At 31.3% G+C, this 19,594-nt stretch overlaps 1 protein-coding gene and 1 non-coding gene across 2 annotated transcripts; one reads left to right on the forward strand and one right to left on the reverse strand.

The window, feature by feature from the left end:
- Positions 1-333: 333 nt before the first annotated feature.
- LOC131173469 (small nucleolar RNA R71) lies at positions 334-440 on the reverse strand. Its single transcript, XR_009143785.1, has one exon. It is a non-coding gene; the product is annotated as a small nucleolar RNA R71 (small nucleolar RNA).
- Positions 441-3,877: 3,437 nt separating this feature from the next.
- Positions 3,878-7,075, forward strand: LOC131173212 (beta-glucosidase 24-like). The gene is made up of 13 exons (XM_058135194.1): positions 3,878-4,079; positions 4,254-4,323; positions 4,418-4,476; positions 4,557-4,632; positions 4,753-4,830; positions 5,156-5,243; positions 5,371-5,626; positions 5,716-5,831; positions 5,913-6,130; positions 6,231-6,265; positions 6,358-6,460; positions 6,560-6,668; positions 6,752-7,075. The coding sequence occupies exons 1-13, from the start codon at positions 3,909-3,911 to the stop codon at positions 7,005-7,007; spliced, it is 1,635 nt and encodes a 544-aa protein (XP_057991177.1). The 5' UTR covers positions 3,878-3,908; the 3' UTR covers positions 7,008-7,075.
- The last annotated feature ends 12,519 nt before the right edge of the window (positions 7,076-19,594 follow it).

The raw sequence follows: 19,594 nt of genomic DNA on the forward strand, positions 1-19,594 counted from the left end.
ATTGGAGATTTCACGCCAAGTATCACAAGACCAAGGGTAGAAGCTAATAATTTTGAACTGAAGCCTGCACTTTGTCAGATGGTACAACAATCACAATTTGGAGGAAATCCAAGTGAAAGCCCACATGTGCATCTAGCACACTTTCTTGAGATCAGTGATATGTTGAAGATAAATGGAGTTTCTGATGATGCAATTCGACTCAGATTATTTCCTTTTTCTCTGAAGGACCGAGTTAGAGAGTGGTTACATTCTTTGCCACCGGGTTTTATCACAACATGGGATGAACTTTCTCAAGCATTTTTAGCTCAATATTTTCCACCAAGCAAGACAGCTAAGCTAAGAAATGAGCTGACTTCTTTCAAACCTAGAGATGATGAGAGCTTGTATGAAGCATGGGAGAGGTACAAGGATTTGCAAAGGAGATATCCACATCATGGGATTCCTAAGTGGATGCTTGTTCAATACTTTTACAATGGAGTTTCACCAGCTATTAGAAGTACAATTGATGCATTTTTTAATATAATATTATTATATTTGCTATTATGTGCATATATTTTATATTTTTTTAATTATATATGATATTTTTTAAATTATAATTATACGATGAAAATATCATATTGTTACAATTTTTAAAAAGGAATATTTAGAGATAATTATTTTAAAAAATAATTCCAAGACTCTAAAATGTTTTTACTTTTCTATCAAACCCCAATAATTTCATTCTTTTATTACTTTCTTTTTCCTCCAGAAATATTTTTCTTTGGAATGTTCACAATGGATTTCGTTCATGGAGACTGCAATATATATGCACGCATCGACTCACGAGTTACATATTGTACATTTATTATAAACAATGTTTACAGATCAATTTGACTGATTAACACTCATTTAAATCATTAATTTTATGAGTTATTCTGATTTACATCTTTTTATATTTTGTATTGATCGAAATATTTTATGGATTACTTCAAATCTAACGAGCTTGAATCAAATTAACGAGTAGAGTAAAAAATCTGCCACATTTAATTACAAATATATACATCAGCATATTTTTTTATTTCACTGTCATCAGTAATATATATTTTTTATATAGTTGGCTCCGATTGAAACACAAATTTGAGAGCCCATAGCTTTGGAGGCGGTCTAAATATTACTGAATTAAATCTCACTAATTATTAGTAACATTTTTTTTTTTTAATTTTGAAAGTTCTTTATTTTTTTTTTCTAGAGAATGATTTTTTTCTAGAGAATGATGCAACCTATAAATCATCTATGATTAATTGCTCGTAGATATATTAATTAAATCAATCCCAATTAATAAAGTTTACAAATAAATAAACAAATGTAGATTAGCATAAAATTAATATAAAGTCTGTCAATCTACCTACCATTCCAACTTTGGCAATATCCTCTTGATTAGCTAATAATGGGATGCTAGAGAGTTGCATACCTAGAATTTTCTTACTTAGATTCGATCTATCATAAATCTAAGATACAGGATGTATGTTGGGACTCACCTATTAAATATATAGATCTCACATATTTATGTTTTGGGTACATAGTAGATTAGGTCTAGGCATTAATTTCCCTTGCATACCTTTTAAGTTTTTAATTTAAAACTTTTTATTGGAAAAATTAACAGCGTCTAAACTCTAGATAACTTAAGAAATAGACATTTGATCACTAAATTTTTAAAGAGAAACCAATATAATGTTTATATAATTGATAAAAAAAAATAATTTTTCATTACAATAGACTTGCCAATTGTTTTTTGGGGATAATTTTGAAAATTTTATTGTAAACTCTCATATCTATATTTTCTTGGTTGAATTCACTTATAGAGAAAATATGTCTCGCACCAAAGAGATCCCATTTCTATACCTCTTGAACATTTAGATATTTTTTTTAATAAATTGGTGAAAGACAAATTATAAGGGGAAAAAAGTATATCAACCAGTGACGGATGCATAAATTTAACTTGGGGGATCCAACTGAAATATGTGATTTGTTATTCACTTGCTTAGATGTTGATCGAACAGGTTAATTGATTGATCATAATAATTCTGCAATAATTGACTGATAGAATCATTATATAATTCATGAAAAAGAAAATTCAATTAAAATTATAGGTTAAATAAAACAAATAGCATGGATCTAACATCTAATATTATGAAAAAAGATTTTTCACTAATATGAGTGTGAAAAAATTTCATTAAGTTAGAGATCCCAAGAAATTTCAAATATATATATATATATAGATAGATAGCAACGAGATTATAAGAAGAAAACGATTAAAATTTTAAATTGATATAAAAGTATAAGAAGAAAATTATTAATTAGTAATAGAAAATATTAATTTTAGAAAATTACTATAACACCCTTGGAATTTTTCAAATTTTCAGAGGGCTCATTGCGCAATTTGCCAAAGCCAACACAATTGAGCAGAGCTAAGAAAAGCAATCTGCCATTTCCAAGAAAGCTGAGCGCTAAACGACACCCATTAAGGATAAAATCGCTGAGAAGCTAAAGAAAGATGCAAAATATGTAACCCGATTAGGATATAACTATTTTAAAGCGAAACGATTTGATCATGTAATCTATTAACCCCACAAGTGAGTCTTATCTACACCTGTGTGTATACACCCAACTAGGTCCTGTTCATTTTTTTAAGATGGTATCAGAGCCTCCCTAACCAATATTTGGGCCTCCCATAAATATTTCATGCTCTAGGTGTTTAGTCCTGAGTGTAAGGGGGTGTATTAAGATCCCACAATGGTTTGGGATAGAGGTAATGTGTCCCTTATATGGCCTTAGGCACTCCTCTCCCTTAGAGCAAGCTTTTGGGGTGGCTCATTTTCTTAAGATGGTATAAAATGAATTAAAACGTAATTTGACTAGTACTCTCTGCAAATTTAATATAGCATCAAAGTCTGGACTAGATTGTGGGTTTCAACCATCCATAAGGCGGTAAAATTGGGTCCGTATTGAGTTAATACTAACTAATTATCAAGTGATAACCACGTGATTGTACTTGAGGAGGGAGTGTTGGGAATATAAGTCCCACATTAGGAATAAACAAAAATTAAAGGGTGAATATAAGTCGTTGGGTTGCAACATTGACTTGACTAGTCATTTTGATGTGTAAAACAATATAATCACTTATATAAGTTCGAATTAAAAAAGTAAATTAAACGTAATTTGTCTAACGCTTTCTCCGAATTTAGTACACTCAACCAATCCAAACATGGCACATTGTATAAAATTATGGGTGGACCTACTTAAAATAATAGTTTACTAATTTTCTATTGGTTAGGTGTATATACGCCCGGGTCCCATAACGCCAATTTAACAAGAAACTGAGAAAAGTAATTATAAGTTTTATTAGGTGCATAACAGAACAATGCATTCTTCAACTTGGATTTTTTTATCACACCCCAGTGGTTACATGTATTCTGTTGGATTTTTTTTATCAACTTGGGAAGAATTTCCCATAAAGTTTCACCATAGTCCATAGTGAACTAAACATAAGTGGAAGCTACCAGTAACTAATAATGTGCTGAAGGAATTCCATGCAACTTTCTTACTTTATGAGAATTAAAAATATTTTTAATTCGAGTGTACACTTAAAAAATATTTTTAATTTGGTCAACACTCAAAAAATATTTTTTTAGCTCAAGTGTACGCTTACAAAATAATTTCAATTCGGGCATACACATAAAAAATATTTTTAATTCTCAAAAAGCAGGAAAATTGCGTGGCACCATGCATGGTTAGGGACCTTAAACGCAGAAACCATGCATGCAATATGTCACGTGGACGACTCAAATGCCTTTGCATGAACTCTATATAAGGAGGGCATCGCAAGAAGTGAAGACCACACTAGCACTTGAGATCCTAACACCATCAATATGGTTATGGCTACTAAACATTCTCTTCAGCTGTTAGCGATGCTCATCTTCCTCATAAGCTTGTTGGCTCTTACTAAGCCAACAATGGCAGATGATGATATCCCAGAAGATTTTAGTAGTAGTTATTTTCCAGATGACTTCATTTTTGGGACAGCCACTTCTGCTTACCAGGTATAAATTAACCTTTATGTACTTGTTTCACTCTCATGTTAGAGTGAAAGTTCTTACTATTTTTACTTGTCTAAAAGGATGACAATAATTGACTAATTAATACACAATTATTCAATACCTCATATAGGATTATGCATAGAAATATTTATTTAATACCTCATTTATGGTATTTAGATCGAAGGTGAAGCAACAACAAAGGGCAGAGGACCTAGCGTATGGGACACATTTTCCAAGGAGACGCCAGGTATCTTTGTGTGTGTGCGAGTAAATTATTTAATGCCTAAAATTCTTCACATATGTATATGTAGAATGTTAATTATTTTTATGTAATATTGCAGAAAGAATATTGGATGGCAGCAATGGAGACGTTGCAGTTGATTTCTATAATCGCTTCAAAGTATAATAGTCAAACTGTTATTTATTTTTCTTTATTAGATCAACAATAAAATTAAATAGATTGTGAAACTGATGTTGTAGGAAGATATAGCAAATGTGAAGAATATGGGTTTTAAAGGTTTCAGAATGTCCATTTCATGGTCCAGAGTTATACCTAGTAAGTATTATATTAAAGTTTAAAAATATAAACTTTCAACTTGTTTTGGCTTCATTTCAATTTTGATACACAGCATATTTACCACTTTCTAACTTTATTTTTGAACTTTTGAATATTCAGGTGGAAGGAGACGTGAAGGAGTGAATAAGGAAGGGATTGAATTTTACAATAATGTTATCAATGAAATTATAAGCAATGGTGATGATTATCTCCTTTCTTTTTAAAGGATTCAAATGGCAAATAGAAAATTTATGCCTTTAGGATTTAGAAAAATGTTCAAAATGGCATATTGAAGGGATGTGCTCTTTTCTATTCCCATTTCAAAAACATAATAAAACACCAAATTTTTATTGGAAAATTTGAACAAAATACAATTATTTAACTAGCATAAATTGATCTTCTAGTTCCTCTTTTTTTTTTTTTTTTTTTTTTTTTTGAGGGAAAGAAGAAATTTTTCTTCCACTACTCTTATTGGAGATGGAAATTATAACTAACTTCTATTTTATTTTGTTGCTAAATTTAGGATTGGAGCCTTTTGTTACTATTTTTCATTGGGACACTCCTCAAGCCCTAGAGGACAAGTATGGTGGATTTTTAAGTCGTGATATTGTGTAAGTATACAACTTTATATTATATATAAAAAAGATAATGGTTAGAACTTTCATATCAATTTTAGTCAACAATAATATTCGCATTTAACTAATAAAACATCTAATTAATTGTTTGCATAAAATATAGGTATGATTATTATGAATATGCGAATCTTCTTTTTGAAGAATTTGGTGATCGAGTGAAGTATTGGATGACTTTCAATGAACCATGGTCTCTTAGTGGATTTTCCTATGATGATGGGGTTTTTGCACCTGGTCGATGCTCATCTTGGGTGAATCGTCAATGTCGTGCTGGAAACTCAGCCACTGAACCATACATAGTTGCCCATCATCTGCTTCTTTCTCACGCTGCAGTTGTTCAATTATATAGAGAAAAATTCAAGGTATTTATGTGTGTGTAATTAATTACTTAGTTTGTTTTTTCCCAAGCAGAAATATATGAATATTTGAGTTTCTTATATTGATTGTGTAGCCAATTCATGGTGGCCAAATTGGGATAACACTCTTTACCTTCTGGTATGAACCTTTGTCCAATGAACCAGCGGATGTAGAAGCAGCCAAAACAGCTCTTGATTTCATGTTTGGATTGTGAGTTCTCCCCCTCCCACCACCCCCACCCCCAACATTTATATGTACAATACATTTCACATTTACTTTTCATATTTTCAGGTGGATGGATCCTATGACATATGGCACATATCCAAGAACTGTGAGGGATTTAGTTGGAGATAGATTACCCAAGTTTACTGATGCAGAATCTAAGTTTCTTAGAGGATCATATGATTTTCTTGGGTTACAATATTACACTTCATATTATGCAAAACCAAATGCTACAGTTGATCCAAATCATATTAGATACAAAACCGATAATCATATTACTGAGACTCGTAAGTACATGTGTGTGTGTGTATATATGTATATATAATTTTTTCTTTCTTAAAAAGTTTAGTTGACAACATGTTAATTTTCTTTTTTTTCACTTGGCAGCATATGATTATGATGGTAATCTCATTGGTCCACAGGTTAATATGCAAGACAATATAACAGAAACAAAAAAATAAGAGAATTATACATTTATGGATGATATTACTAACATAAAAAATAAAATTTGTAGGCTTACTCATCTTGGTTTTACATTTTCCCAAAAGGCATCCGACATCTTTTGAATTACACCAAAGACACATACAATAACCCAGTAATTTATATTACTGAAAATGGTAAGTAGTCTATATGCCTTTCTCATGTAGGAAAGCTAACTAGTCAATTAAAGTTATATTTTTACCCTAATTTATTAAAATTTTCATGCTCGAATTCAGGGGTTGACAATAATAATAATGAAACCCAACCCATTGAGGAAGCGCTTCAGGATGAATTCAGAATAAATTATTATCGGAAGCATTTGTGGAATGCATTGGGATCCCTGAAGTGAGTACAATTTCCAAGATGCTAGTGTAGAGATTGTTGATAATCATTGAATATATTTCCTAAACAATGGTTGGTTTTGGCAGGAATTACTCAGTTAATGTCAAAGGTTACTTTGCATGGTCATATTTGGACAATTTCGAATGGAATATTGGTTATACATCAAGATTTGGTTTGTACTATGTAGATTACAAAGATAACCTGAAAAGATACCCCAAAGATTCAGCTAAATGGTTCACAAAATTCCTGAAACATTCGCCTAAGAAGCCATTGCAATCAAACAAGATCTACGAGGTTACTTCAAGGAATTCAAGGAAGGTTGGGAAATACTACATAATGTAGCCTATGTTGTGTGACTTTTATGTGTCGCTTGCAATTGAATAATATCGTTGGACTACTCTCAGCTCCAATGACCTAGACTGTCTTGTAATAGATCTTTGGTGATGCTATGTTTCCTATAGGAATTTCAAGCTTGTGCTGTATTGTTATCCTATCTTTGAAATGAATGTTACTGTATCATTTTGAGTTGTGTTTAAAGTTAATGTTATTACTATCTTTTGAAATTAATCTATGCAAATATTAAGTAGTATCATTTTACATAATCTGTGAAAAAATACTTTCAATGTGAATGAAAAAAATCATGTCATTTTAAATTTCCATCAATTTAATTAATCAATTTTTGAATTGATTTTATGATGGACTTTTCGATTTTGTTTGCACGCTCCTAAACGGCTTTGTCATTGAAACGTTGCTTTCATAAAATGTTTTTATGTACGGTCTAAAACAGTAATTTCATTTTCATTTTCATAAAAATAAATTAGTAATTGATTAAATTATCCTTTATCTTATTTAATTATTTTTTACATAAATATTTATTATATTTAGTAGAGATAAAGGATAAAATTAAAAAATAAATAATTAATGCTCTTTCATTTTCTAAATACAACAGATAATTTTAAATAGAAAAATTTAAATATAACAGATTAAAATGGATGGAGGTAGGAGTTCCTAAGACTAGCTTTCAACAATTGATTATAGCCTAAAAGGGTAATGAAATTAATTAATGAAAATATTAAATATATATTTTTTTAGATTAAGTTGTATTATTTTCCTTGGTAAGCACAAGAGTCATATTTACTTGGCAAATTATAAAGTATAATAGGTGTACAAAAAAAATTAATTTTTATTGGCATAAAATAATTTGAAAATATTTTAACTGTAAGTTTAAAAAAAAGTTTAAATGCTATCGATTTGACTAGCCACTTTTTGAATCGATTTAATCAATTTTTATTTGAGAAATGGATTTTTCCTTTTTAAGCAGTATTGGCATTTTTCAACTATCGGCATGGAAAGATATTTATGTATTTATTTTTTAAATAAAATATTGAATTAGATATTAATTTATATAAATATTATTTTTTAATAATTTGTGAACTTTTTCCTTTTATTAATTAAAAAAGAATTCTCGCAATCTAATGTGGGATATTGTCATTCGTCGAAAACTTTTCCAAGAATTGGAAATTCTGAAGGTCAGAGATTTTGAGCTCTGAATTTGATGGTGGTAATTTAAAATTTCCTTCTTCTAATCGTGCAAAGAGTCTTCACATGTAGAGAAATACAGGAAAAAAAAAGAAAAACTAATCCCTCTTCAGAATCATCTGAATTAGATTATTGCAATTAGTGGACAAAGTTTTAGTGAGATTATTGCAATTAGTGTATCTTTCCCAGACTATAAACTCAATCAGCTCTAATTTAATCGGGTTGACAAAGATTATCTTCGGCCATGTTTTAAGAGAAGCAAATTCTATCGCAGATTTGTCCTTTCATTGCTTTGGTCTGGGGCCCTTGACTGGTTGCCGCATCTTATCCAATCCTAGGTACTGTCCTCCATGTCTTTTCTGTGCTCTGTTTTTAACATGTTGGTCCTTTTTTTTTGTTTTTATAAGAAAAAAGATTCTCCATGTTTTTAACATGCTGGTCCTTTATTTTGAGTTCATGGCTGGGTTTGCTAAGTGTTTAGTCAGGTCAATGGTGACAAAATCAATCCAAATTGAACTGGGTCATATTCACCTATTGTTTTTAGCTATTCCCCTCAAGAAACTAATTTGGTTGCAGATGTGCTACATAAACAGGGTGTCAATGCTTTTTTATGATTATGTTCCTTGTTGTTTGGTTCTTTCCGGTCTGAGCTATCTTCTGCTTGCTCTTGTACTGTTGGTTGCTTGTCTTTCTGTTGGGCTTGCTATTTTGTACAGGGCCACCATTAGGCTCCTTTGTATTGATCTGATCTGATTCTTTGGTGGTTTTTTCACTTAGCAATTAAGCATATCTTGCTCTAAGTTGGGTGTATGAGGGAGGTCTGATAAACAGGTTTAGGTGAATGTTATATGTTAAGTTTTTCTTAAATTTTTATTAATAAAATAATCCTTGCTTATCCCAAAATAGAAAAAATGGTGTCTATCTATATCAAACAACTGATGATCAAACAAAAAGCGAATTACAAGATACTGAGATTGGAAATATTGCAATATATATTCGAATTCGAAACCAGAAAACAGCGGTAGAGGAAAGTAAAGGCAAAGCACCATTCATCAAACACTATAAGAAATGTAGAACTTAATTAACTTTATTATTGAATATTATTATCTTTTCTTCAAATATTAAATTTATAAAAAGCATAAATAAAATTAATTATTGAATACTAAGAATCCAAATACCTACTATGATCCTGTTCGGCAACGGCTTTTAAGATAGCGCTAGTCAAGACACCACCTCTATTTTTTATACTATTTAATGGCATAATATTTATATTAGTGTTTAGAGGTTAAATGAGCGTTTTGATTAAGATAAAAAAGATAATACTATTTTTATATTTCACAGTTATTTTTACATTTAACAATTACTTTTACGAAACACTTCTACGTTAAATTATTATTGAAACAGTTAAGTACTAATAATAAATATTTAATAGTTAACAACTAGTAAAATAATAGATAACTATTAAAACAGCTAATAATAACTACTAATAAAACAATTAATATTGTCAAATAGGGCATAAGTGCTTGGACTTTTCAATCAAACTCCAATAAATTCATTTTTTTTATTATATGTTTAATTTCTTAATCATCACTCCACGAATTTGACTTTCAAATAGGAAACACGATTTTCGGCGTTACGCCGTCTGAGAATGGTAATGTGGCTTGGCAAAATATTTTATAAGAAATTTAAACTTATTTTTAATAATTTAACAAATTTCCTTTAAGAAAAAATCCCAAAGCAATGTTCTTTTCCCAACCCTTGTCAATCGCAGAAAACTTTTCAGGAATTGGGATTTCTGAAGGTAGAACATATGAGCTCTGAATTTGATGATGTTAACCTACAATTTCATTCTTCTAATCTTGCAAAGATATGGGTTCACATGTAGAGAAATGCAGGAAAAAAAAATCTAATTACTCTTCAGAATCATCTGAAATAGATTGCTGCAGCCTTCAAGTGGGCAGCGTTTTAATTAAGAATGGAAACTTCAGATTGCTCACTGAACTGCTGAGATTTAGATCGGTGAATTATACAAGTATCTTGAAATTAGTTCCTTTTTCAATTGAAAATGGTTTATCATGGCCATGAGCTACTCTTGTGATCTTTAATTCATCTTTAACAATTTGAGTTAGTGTACTTCTACTCCAAATAATTTTAAAACTTTTTCTGTGACCCTGTGTTTTAGGATGGTTTGCTTTGTTTCTTGCAATATTATATCCTTCTAAGTGGCTCCCACTGAAGCTAAATAACCTCAAAATGCTGCTTTCATAGAGTTTGGAAATTCTGATTGTTTGACTTGGATATGCAGTGCTCCCCTGTGGTTTGCTAAGTTTGTGTTTCAAAGTGTTTTGCAAGACCAATGATTGCAAATCAATCCAAACTGATCTAGGTCGTATCCATACCTCGAGGTGTTGTCCGCTTTGGCCCTCAGTGATTTAGTGGTTTCTGAATTGAAATGCCTCTATGTGAAAATGAGAAACGCATACAGGAGTATAATTTATTGTGCCACTATGACAGCAGATGAATCATATAGGACGGTTTTGCCTAACCCTTGAGTTAATTCTGTTTCTTGGTTGATATGTTTGAATCTTGAACACAAAGTCTAGCTTCTTTGCATCTACGGTTGGCTTGTCTTGGTATTTTGGTTTTTTGTATTTATTTTGGAAACGTATGGTATTATGGGTTGATTTGCACAACTGACTTTCGGGGTTTATTTTGCTTGGTCCATGTTAATCTTGTTCCTCTGTATTGGTGTTTTGTCCAGGTCTGTCACTTTGTAATAACTTGTTAGATGTTTTATTGGCCGTCTAGTTGTGCAGCCTTAGCTGTTTTGGTCTTTTGTATTGTGACTTGTACTGTGTTTCTCTAGAGTTTTCACTTAGCATGCTCAGTCCTAAGTTGGGTGTATCAGGGAAGTGTGATGACCAGGTTTTAATTGGATAGTGTATCTAAGTTTTTCCTTGATCTTTTCATTAATAAAATTGATATGCTTATATATATATATAGATATAGGAGTCTAACTTCTCTACTTTCTCGTGCTAAACAGCAGAATCTTACGAGAAATGGTACATTTTTTTTATAGGCAAAACATATACATTAACAAAATTAAAAGAGAAATAGAGAGGATGGGAAAAATCAACAGACAGATTGCCCAGATCAACATTGTATATTCACTCTGCTGTGATATACAATGTTTAAACTTAGCACAGAAAATTTAGTTTAGATAGTATTTGTTATTAGAGTTTCAGTTGATGGCGTCATTTTTAAATTTATTGATCATTTTGGTAAATTATATTCAGCCAATGGGCCATAACTAAAAAAGAAATATATATTCAAATATGTGGCGGAGGACACCTGCAGGAACAATTCTTCAAACAAAAAGCCATATTTCAATTGTTAAAAGAATTGATGAACGGTGACCCATTTCATGTGACGCCCCTTACCCGTCTACCGTATAGCCGAGCAAGAAGTGCCACATTCGGTGCCGGAGCACCCTATCTTGTTTTATCATATCTATTGTAAACTTTTGATGTCATTTAAAATATGTATTCTATGTGTAGAAATTTTTTTTTTTTTATATCTTATTTCTGTGGAGACCCGTACAGAGCCTCCCTTATTTTATTAGCATCTGGTGGGTTCCACTAATCACTTGTTAACATGTCCATATTCATTTCACACATTTCCATATCATATTCTCATGTATCATATCATTTACAATTATTTATGAGATCTAAAAATGAAGTATTATCTATTGCATTCATATAGAAATTCATAAATAATAAATTACAAGTTTTCATTTCAATCTCAAAGTTTAATTACAAGTCCAAAATGAAATACATGATAAACTAGTAATTACATCATGACTAAACATAATAAACCAAAATACTAGTCTATACATGGGCCCTACCAAAATACAAAAGACTGGTGAGGTGACTCTGGACAATGGCAAATCTAATCAGAGCTCTGTCAGTACACTATTGATGCTGCTGCTGCGACTGCCGCGGCTGATCTCCAGTACCTACGCAATAGAAAATCAACGCGCTAAGCATAACGCTTAGTGGTGCATAATTTATAATAACAATAATTTAATAATTTGAAACAATATATGCAACTCATAATTTTTGGGTCTTTTACATTTTTATTGCTCTTTGGAAATAATTAATATTATCGGGATCTTTTATGATTACTTATTGTATTTTAAGTCTTAATTAATTTTTATCAGTGCCCAAGAAACCTATAACAAATTATAAAAGCTGGATGTATGGGTGTATACTGCTTAGACAGCCATATGTCTATCCAAAGATATCGTCATAGGCACGAGGCCGCTTGTCGGGCACAAGACATTACCGCCAGCTTGTAAAGCCAGAAATAAAGTAGGCACAATGGCCAGTAAGTAGGCATATAGCCTGTAGAACAATCATACCAGACATATATTGTCAGTTCATGATTTTCTCGGTAGGCAGTACTGCTATCTGTAGTCCCTAATTGGTATACCAATTTATCCAAGCTAAATAAATAAGTCTAGGTATACTATGGACAATTAAACATGTTTAATTAATTTAGCACTGTTCACTATTACTATTTTCTAGTACTATTCATTGGTACCATTAATTTCATATTAATAGGACATTAGTCCCCATTTACATATTCATATCATTTTTTTATATTTAATTCTCCTTATGAGTATTTTAATTATCATAAATAGCATTTTTCCCATTAACCTTTCTTTAGGTTCATGTTGATGTGTTATCTTTATCTAGGAATTTGACTAGGTTGGGATGTCTATTTAGTCACAATTCCTTCATAACAATTGCTCCTCTATGTTTAAACTTGAATTTCAGTTTTTGAATCACTGAATTTGGGGTTATAGAACTCAAGTTATGGTCAAAATATCAAAGGAATAGTATTTTGGGACATTTTCTGGGTTGGCAGTTTCAGTGACCCAACTTGTACTAACAATTTGAATTGGTTAAAGGAAAAGCTGGGTTAAGTGGTCTTCATGAAAAGTGTAGCCCTATGTCTAAACTTTCCATGGGTGAAATTTTAGGTCATTTGGACCAGTATAGAGAGAGTTATGACCAAATGAACACGTACTGTTCATTTGGTCATTTTCTGGGTTGGCAGTTTCAGTGGCCCAAATTTTGCTACTAATTTGAATTGGTTAAAGGCAAAACTGGGTTAAGTGGTCTTCATGAAAAGTGTAGCCCTATGTGTTCATGGGTGAAATTTTAGGTCATTTGGACCAGTATAGAGAGAGTTATGATCAAATGAACACGTATTGTTCATTTGGTCATTTTCTGGGTTGGCAGTTTCAGTGGCCCAATTTTTGCTAATAATTTGAATTGGTTAAAGGCAAAACTGGGTTAAGTGGTCTTCATGAAAAGTGTAGCCCTATGTCTAAACTTTCCATTGGTAAAATTTTAGGTCATTTGGAACAGTATAGAGAGAGGTATGACCAAATGAACATGTACTATTCATTTGGTCATTTTCTGGGTTGGGTGTAGGGTAAATCCGGATTTAGGAGGTATTTAGGTCAAGTTTTGGATAGAATTTGGGTATGGTTTCTCCATAGAATATGGGCTATTTTGGGTCTAGTTTCACCCCCAATTGGTCTCATACCAATTGGGTCACACATTTTCATTTATGGCCTAAAATGTATACTGCCCTCAACAAACACAACCTGCAGAAAATAGCACTTCCAATAATTCATTTCTCCTCTAACTTCCTTGCTTCAATTTGACATTCAAGGCACTTCTAAATATCATCAACACATCTCAACAATCCCAATTGCATGGTATAATACAAAAATACCAAAGTTAGGCCAAACCCTAACTCACAATTTCAACATCATAAAATCTCAATGTAAAACAACTTCTAATACTTATAAATGCATCAACCAACATCATTAAATCACTTTATATAAATCATAGTCATCAAAAACCATCACTCACCATGGGTACCAAAAATTTACTCCCCCCATAACTCACCTATTTCTTTTAGTTTCTTACAAATTTCACTTCATTTTAACCTTAACTCAAGGATTAATAAAGGAAGAAAGGAAGATTAGGCACTAACCTCCTGGGTAACTTGTTAAACTTTAACTTTTCTTCTTCTTTTCACTATCAATTGCTTCCTTATGGAGTGGGCTAACTTTTTAATGAAGGGGTCTATGGGTTTTGGTGAGTGAAAGCTTGGGAAATCAAGCTTTAAGCTTGATAACAATGCTGGGGAGGGAGAGACCAAGGGAGACAGCAAGGAGAGAGAGAGAAGAGGAAGAAGAAGATGGTTGGTGGGGTTTTGTCTCTTGTGGGTATTTATATATATGTATATATATTTTATGTGTATTTTATTGTTTTTAAATTTCATAAATCTATTTCCTTTCTTTTCTTTTCTTTCCTTTTCTTTTCTTTTCTTTTCTTTTCTTCTTCTTTCTCTTCTCATTTTTTCAAATTCAAATTCATAAAATTAATTTAAGTTAATTATTCTATTTCCAAATTTTAATTTGACATTTAAGTCAAAATTCACCTCTATGGGTGAAATGACCAAAATGCCTTTCATGGTGCTCATCGGATTATTTTTATTTTTTATACCAATTAATAAATTCTCTAAATTTTATTTTATTTCTCAAAATTTTTCCTATATTTTTTTTATATATTTATTTCATTAATTTATGTCTCATCACTATAGTTTAAGTATAGTTCCAGACATTTTAACTATTCAAACAAACATTAGTTGTCGGAACAGTAAAATGTACGGACTACCTACGGTGAGGGCGTTACATTTCAAGCAGCGCTGTTCACGATTGCTTGTGAGAATTAAAAGAGGCGCACGGCCAGCTTATGTGTGCTCCAGAGCAGCTCTTCATCCTCCAATGGGTTTGTGACACATGAGCAGATGAAGGGAAGAATCCAGAGTAATATTTAGTTGCAAAATCTCTTCAATTCTTGAAGGGGAGATGCCCCAAGGTCTCTTGGCACCTAAACAGCCCAGAAAACTCCATTGTTGAGAGAAAGCAGGGATTTGGAGAGGGTTTTTATTGGAGCATTTGGAGGCTAAAGCAAGAGTTGTTCATCAAATACACTTAAAGTTTATTCTTTCTTTTCTTTTCTTTAACTTTTGTTAGAAACTCATTTAGTATTTAATGTTTAATTTTAATTTTATTGATTTTGAGTTGAGTTTGAACATGATGAGTGCCTAAATTTTATTGCTAAGGTTTTGATGTAACTTGACTTTGTTTTGATTTCAATATTTTGATCCATTTTTTCTATTTTAGCAATTAACGATTGTTTATGTTCTTAATGCTATTGGGTGTTAGCGATAATGCCAAATTAATTGTTGATTCATGATTTTTTTGGGAAGTAGATTATGAATCTTATTTCAATAACCATTACCATAGTTTTTAGCTAGAGTGGGAATAAAGGCTAATGCTCTGAGGTATTTGTAATAATCATTGTCTTAATGCTTTAATTAATTAACTCTCTTTTGGAAAATAATGATTATTTTTGTTAATTAAAAGGTTAATAATGCTTGGAAATGAGTATTAAACATACTTTGATTATTGCTTTTACCAAGACAGTTAAATTGATTATATGACAAAATTGATTAAGATTGAATGATGAGTTAAGTGAAATCAATATTCATAACCTCATTTTAATTGGTTTTACCTTACTTTTTATTACTTTTGTTGCTTTATTTTTTAATTGAAGTTCATTTTAGTTAAATTTTAATCTTACCTTAAATGTTAATTTCTTTGAATTAAGTTGAATTAATTGTCTAGATATTAGTGATATTCTACTCTTCACTGTATTATTTATATGAATCTGTGCAATTACGAACTAATATCAAATTTTTGATCTAGTAACATGTGAAATTTTCTCTAATCCAAAGAATACTAAAGATTGTTGGCATAATTTGATTAATAACTTAAATGAATTTGGCTTAGCTTTCCTATTATCTTGTTTTCCTTGTTTGTTATGAGTGTGGTATCCAATAGGCGACATGCTTATTCTGGGGAGTATCCGAAAGCTTCCAGTTGATGTGGTACAATACAATCCCCTACATCGAGACATGATTGACTCTGATATCATGTAGAAAAATAGACTAGATTTAACTCAACCTTAATAGCAAGCTCAAAGGTGAGGATTCTCAAGTCTTTATATTTAGTACTCTTGCCTTATAACTAGTCCATATGGGATAACATACTCCTCTTATATATGTCTAGTAATGAATATCTGGACTGCAAAGTTTGTAGAACTAAATATTTGTAGATAGTGCAACATCGAAATAAGAGTTGGCTCTAATAATATAAGAAAACTTAAACATTCCTTTTTGAACAAATTTTTTGAAATGAGCTAGGCCTGATTCATTTTTTCAAATAACTTATTAATGAAGAAATGATTAACAATTGCGTCTAAAACATTGTCGATAAGCTCATTATCCGAAATCCACTAAATCATTGTCCACAGATCACAGAACAGTGGCTGGCGTTTGAAAGCAATATAATTTCTTACTCAGAAAGAGATTATCTCTCGATTTTTATTATATAATTTAGACCTTATTGGGAGTGTTCTTTACTTCTTCTTTTTGTCCAGCTAATTAAACTGGTTTTTGTATAGGATAGATCGAATCCAAATCTCCTAAATTATCATTTTTTTTTATATTTATTACATGTTTAATTTCTTATCACTTACTCTACATGAATTGTAACACCCCTCACCCTAGCAGAGCAAGGCGTGCTACATTCAGTGCCGGAGCACCCTAACTTATCTTACTTTATTTCTTTAATAATTTTTGAACTCGTTATATTTTAAAATAATTCATATTCTATTGAGAAACTAACGGAGTTTTCCCTATTTTATTTACTTTTGACGTGATTCACTATTCACCTGCTTGAAATTTTCAATAATATTTTACAATAAAAATCTCATCGTTTCATGCCTCATCTATATATTTCAATTACGTATTCCAAATCCATACATTCCCACACATGCTCAACTCATATATGAAAATTTTCAATCTTCATCAATTGACATGATATACAATTTAATCACATATGAATTAACCGATTTATTAATTTACATCACATACCTATTAATTATATTTTCATAATTTACATTACAATACTATAACTAAGCATTTTCATACAACATACAAATTATGACCTATATGGGCCCTATCTACATGCATTGCTGAGGAGGTAATAACCTTGAACACTCTACAGATCAGAACTCTAAAATCTCTGTTTAGTATTCGCTGGGCTTTACCTTCAGTACCTGCGCGAGGGAAACAAATCCATATCGCTAAGCATTTCTGCTTAGTGGTGCAATAATATAACAAAGAAATAATATACAAAATACAAATGGAAATAAAATATGGTTCAGATAATTTAGATCTAATTATGCTTCAATAAGGTTTCTAAAATTTAATATCCCTTTTTTTTTTATCATCAGTCCAGTTCATTTCAATTCTTTCTAGCATTTTTATTAATCATTTTCTTTGATGATTTTGAGCCTCATTTTATTGTAATAATTCTTGTTCTTTATCTTAATATTTAATTTCCTTACTTCCTTTAATAATCAATTCAATTACATTTATACTTTTCTATGCCCAAGTATACTATACCAAGTACCTCGGGCCGTCACACCATTAGTCACAATGTGTCTCCCGGTGTGCAGACAGAATGGCTAATAAGCCATAAAAGCAATAAGGCATAAAGCCAAGTATAACATCATAATCAGTATAGCCATAGGCTATTATATCACAGAATGGTATGAAGCCATACGCAGTACTAGTATCAAAACCCTATTCGCATGCCAACCTATCCAAACCAATCACATTAGGCCTACTAAGGCATTTAACACTTTTAATTTATGTAATTCTTTAAAATTGAAATTTTATGGCTACTATTCTTTTCATTAGTCAACTAAAATGTTGACTTTTTTATAGACAACAGGTATATTGGTTCTAATATCACCAACATATCACATTTTGTATTCTAAAGTTGTTGGCAATGGTTGCCAATTCCATTTCAAAGCTTAGGGTTAGTTATTTAAAATTTTCAGATTTCAAGTACTTGATTTACTGTTCTATTGGTCAATTTTTTAGTAAGAATTTAGCAATATTGTCTTCATGAAAATTGTTCCTTTATGTGTCTTCTTTAATTCTCTTTTTGAATAACTCGATTTGGAGTTTTCTAGCTCAAAATATGCCACTTTGAGCAAGGCAAGCCAGATTGGTATCTACCCAAAAATTCTGAGCAGAATACCATTCTGCCAGATTTGATAGTTCAAATTTGGCCAATAATTTCATTTAGTTAAGTCTAAAATTAGAGTTTGGGTTTAACATAAAAGTTGTTCTAAATTGTCTAAGATTTCTATTGATATAAAATTCAGGTTAATTGGATATTTCTACTCTAAGTTATGGCCAAATGAACAAACACTGTTTATTTGGTCACTTTTACCATGTCTAGAATTGGTTACCCGGATTTAGCCAATTTTTAGGTCATCCTAAGTTTGTTTTCTGGGCAAGGTTTCTTTATCAAAGTTGTGCCATTATATGTCTAGTTTCATGTCCAATTGGCCTTGCACCAATTGAACCTACACAACTCAAGTTACAGCTGCCAAACTTACTGGACTCACATCCAGCCCTGCAAGTCACCTAAGGCAGCATACCTAACCTCAAATCCAAAGCCATAATTCACTTCAATTCCTCATCAAACACAGTCAAATGGTCACTAATTGACTATTAGGACTTCCATTCACCAACAATATGGCCAAACCCTAATATAGCTCAAAACCTTAATTTCCAATACCTCAATTCATGCATAAGACCTTATAATTCAACTTCTACCATATACAACTCATCAAGAACATTAGTAATCAAATTTAATTCCATCAAAATTATAATTTCCTCAAGGTTCCTCATGGCTGTAGAAATTTATGGCTTTCAATTCCTCAATATATTCTTTCAATTCTTTAAATTTCTAACTCATTTCATACTCCTAACATCAATTTTAAAGAGAAAAGAAAGAGATATGGCAGTAACCTTGTGAGCAAAATTTTCCCTTAGCTAACTTCAATTTTTCCTTCACTTTCTTGGCAACCAATCACCTTAGCAAGACTCTAGGACAATTTTTAGTGTTGAGACTTAGGGTTTCTACGATGAAAATCTAAGGGAAATTGAGCTAAAGAAAAAAAAAAGGTGGATGGGAGAAAGGGAGTCTCGACAAGAAGAAGAAAGAAAGAAGAATTTTTTTTTTTCTTTAATTTCTGCTCATTTACTCATTTTAAGTGGTTTAAAGACATGTGTCACAATGTGATTGGGTGGGAGAGGTTTTAATGACATCATCTCATGTCATAAATCTAATTAAATTCCATTTTCTTTTCTTCTTTTCC

This window comes from Hevea brasiliensis, chromosome 14 (genome assembly GCF_030052815.1).
Source record: "Hevea brasiliensis isolate MT/VB/25A 57/8 chromosome 14, ASM3005281v1, whole genome shotgun sequence".
NCBI lineage: Eukaryota > Viridiplantae > Streptophyta > Magnoliopsida > Malpighiales > Euphorbiaceae > Hevea > Hevea brasiliensis.

Coding starts and splice junctions, on each gene's coding strand:
- LOC131173212 (XM_058135194.1), top strand. CDS start 3,909: ATGGTTATGGCTACTAAACATTCTCTTCAGCTGTTAGCGATGCTCATC. Junction 4,080..4,253: donor CAGCCACTTCTGCTTACCAG/GTATAAATTAAC, acceptor TATGGTATTTAG/ATCGAAGGTGAAGCAACAAC. Junction 5,244..5,370: donor TTTTTAAGTCGTGATATTGT/GTAAGTATACAA, acceptor CATAAAATATAG/GTATGATTATTATGAATATG.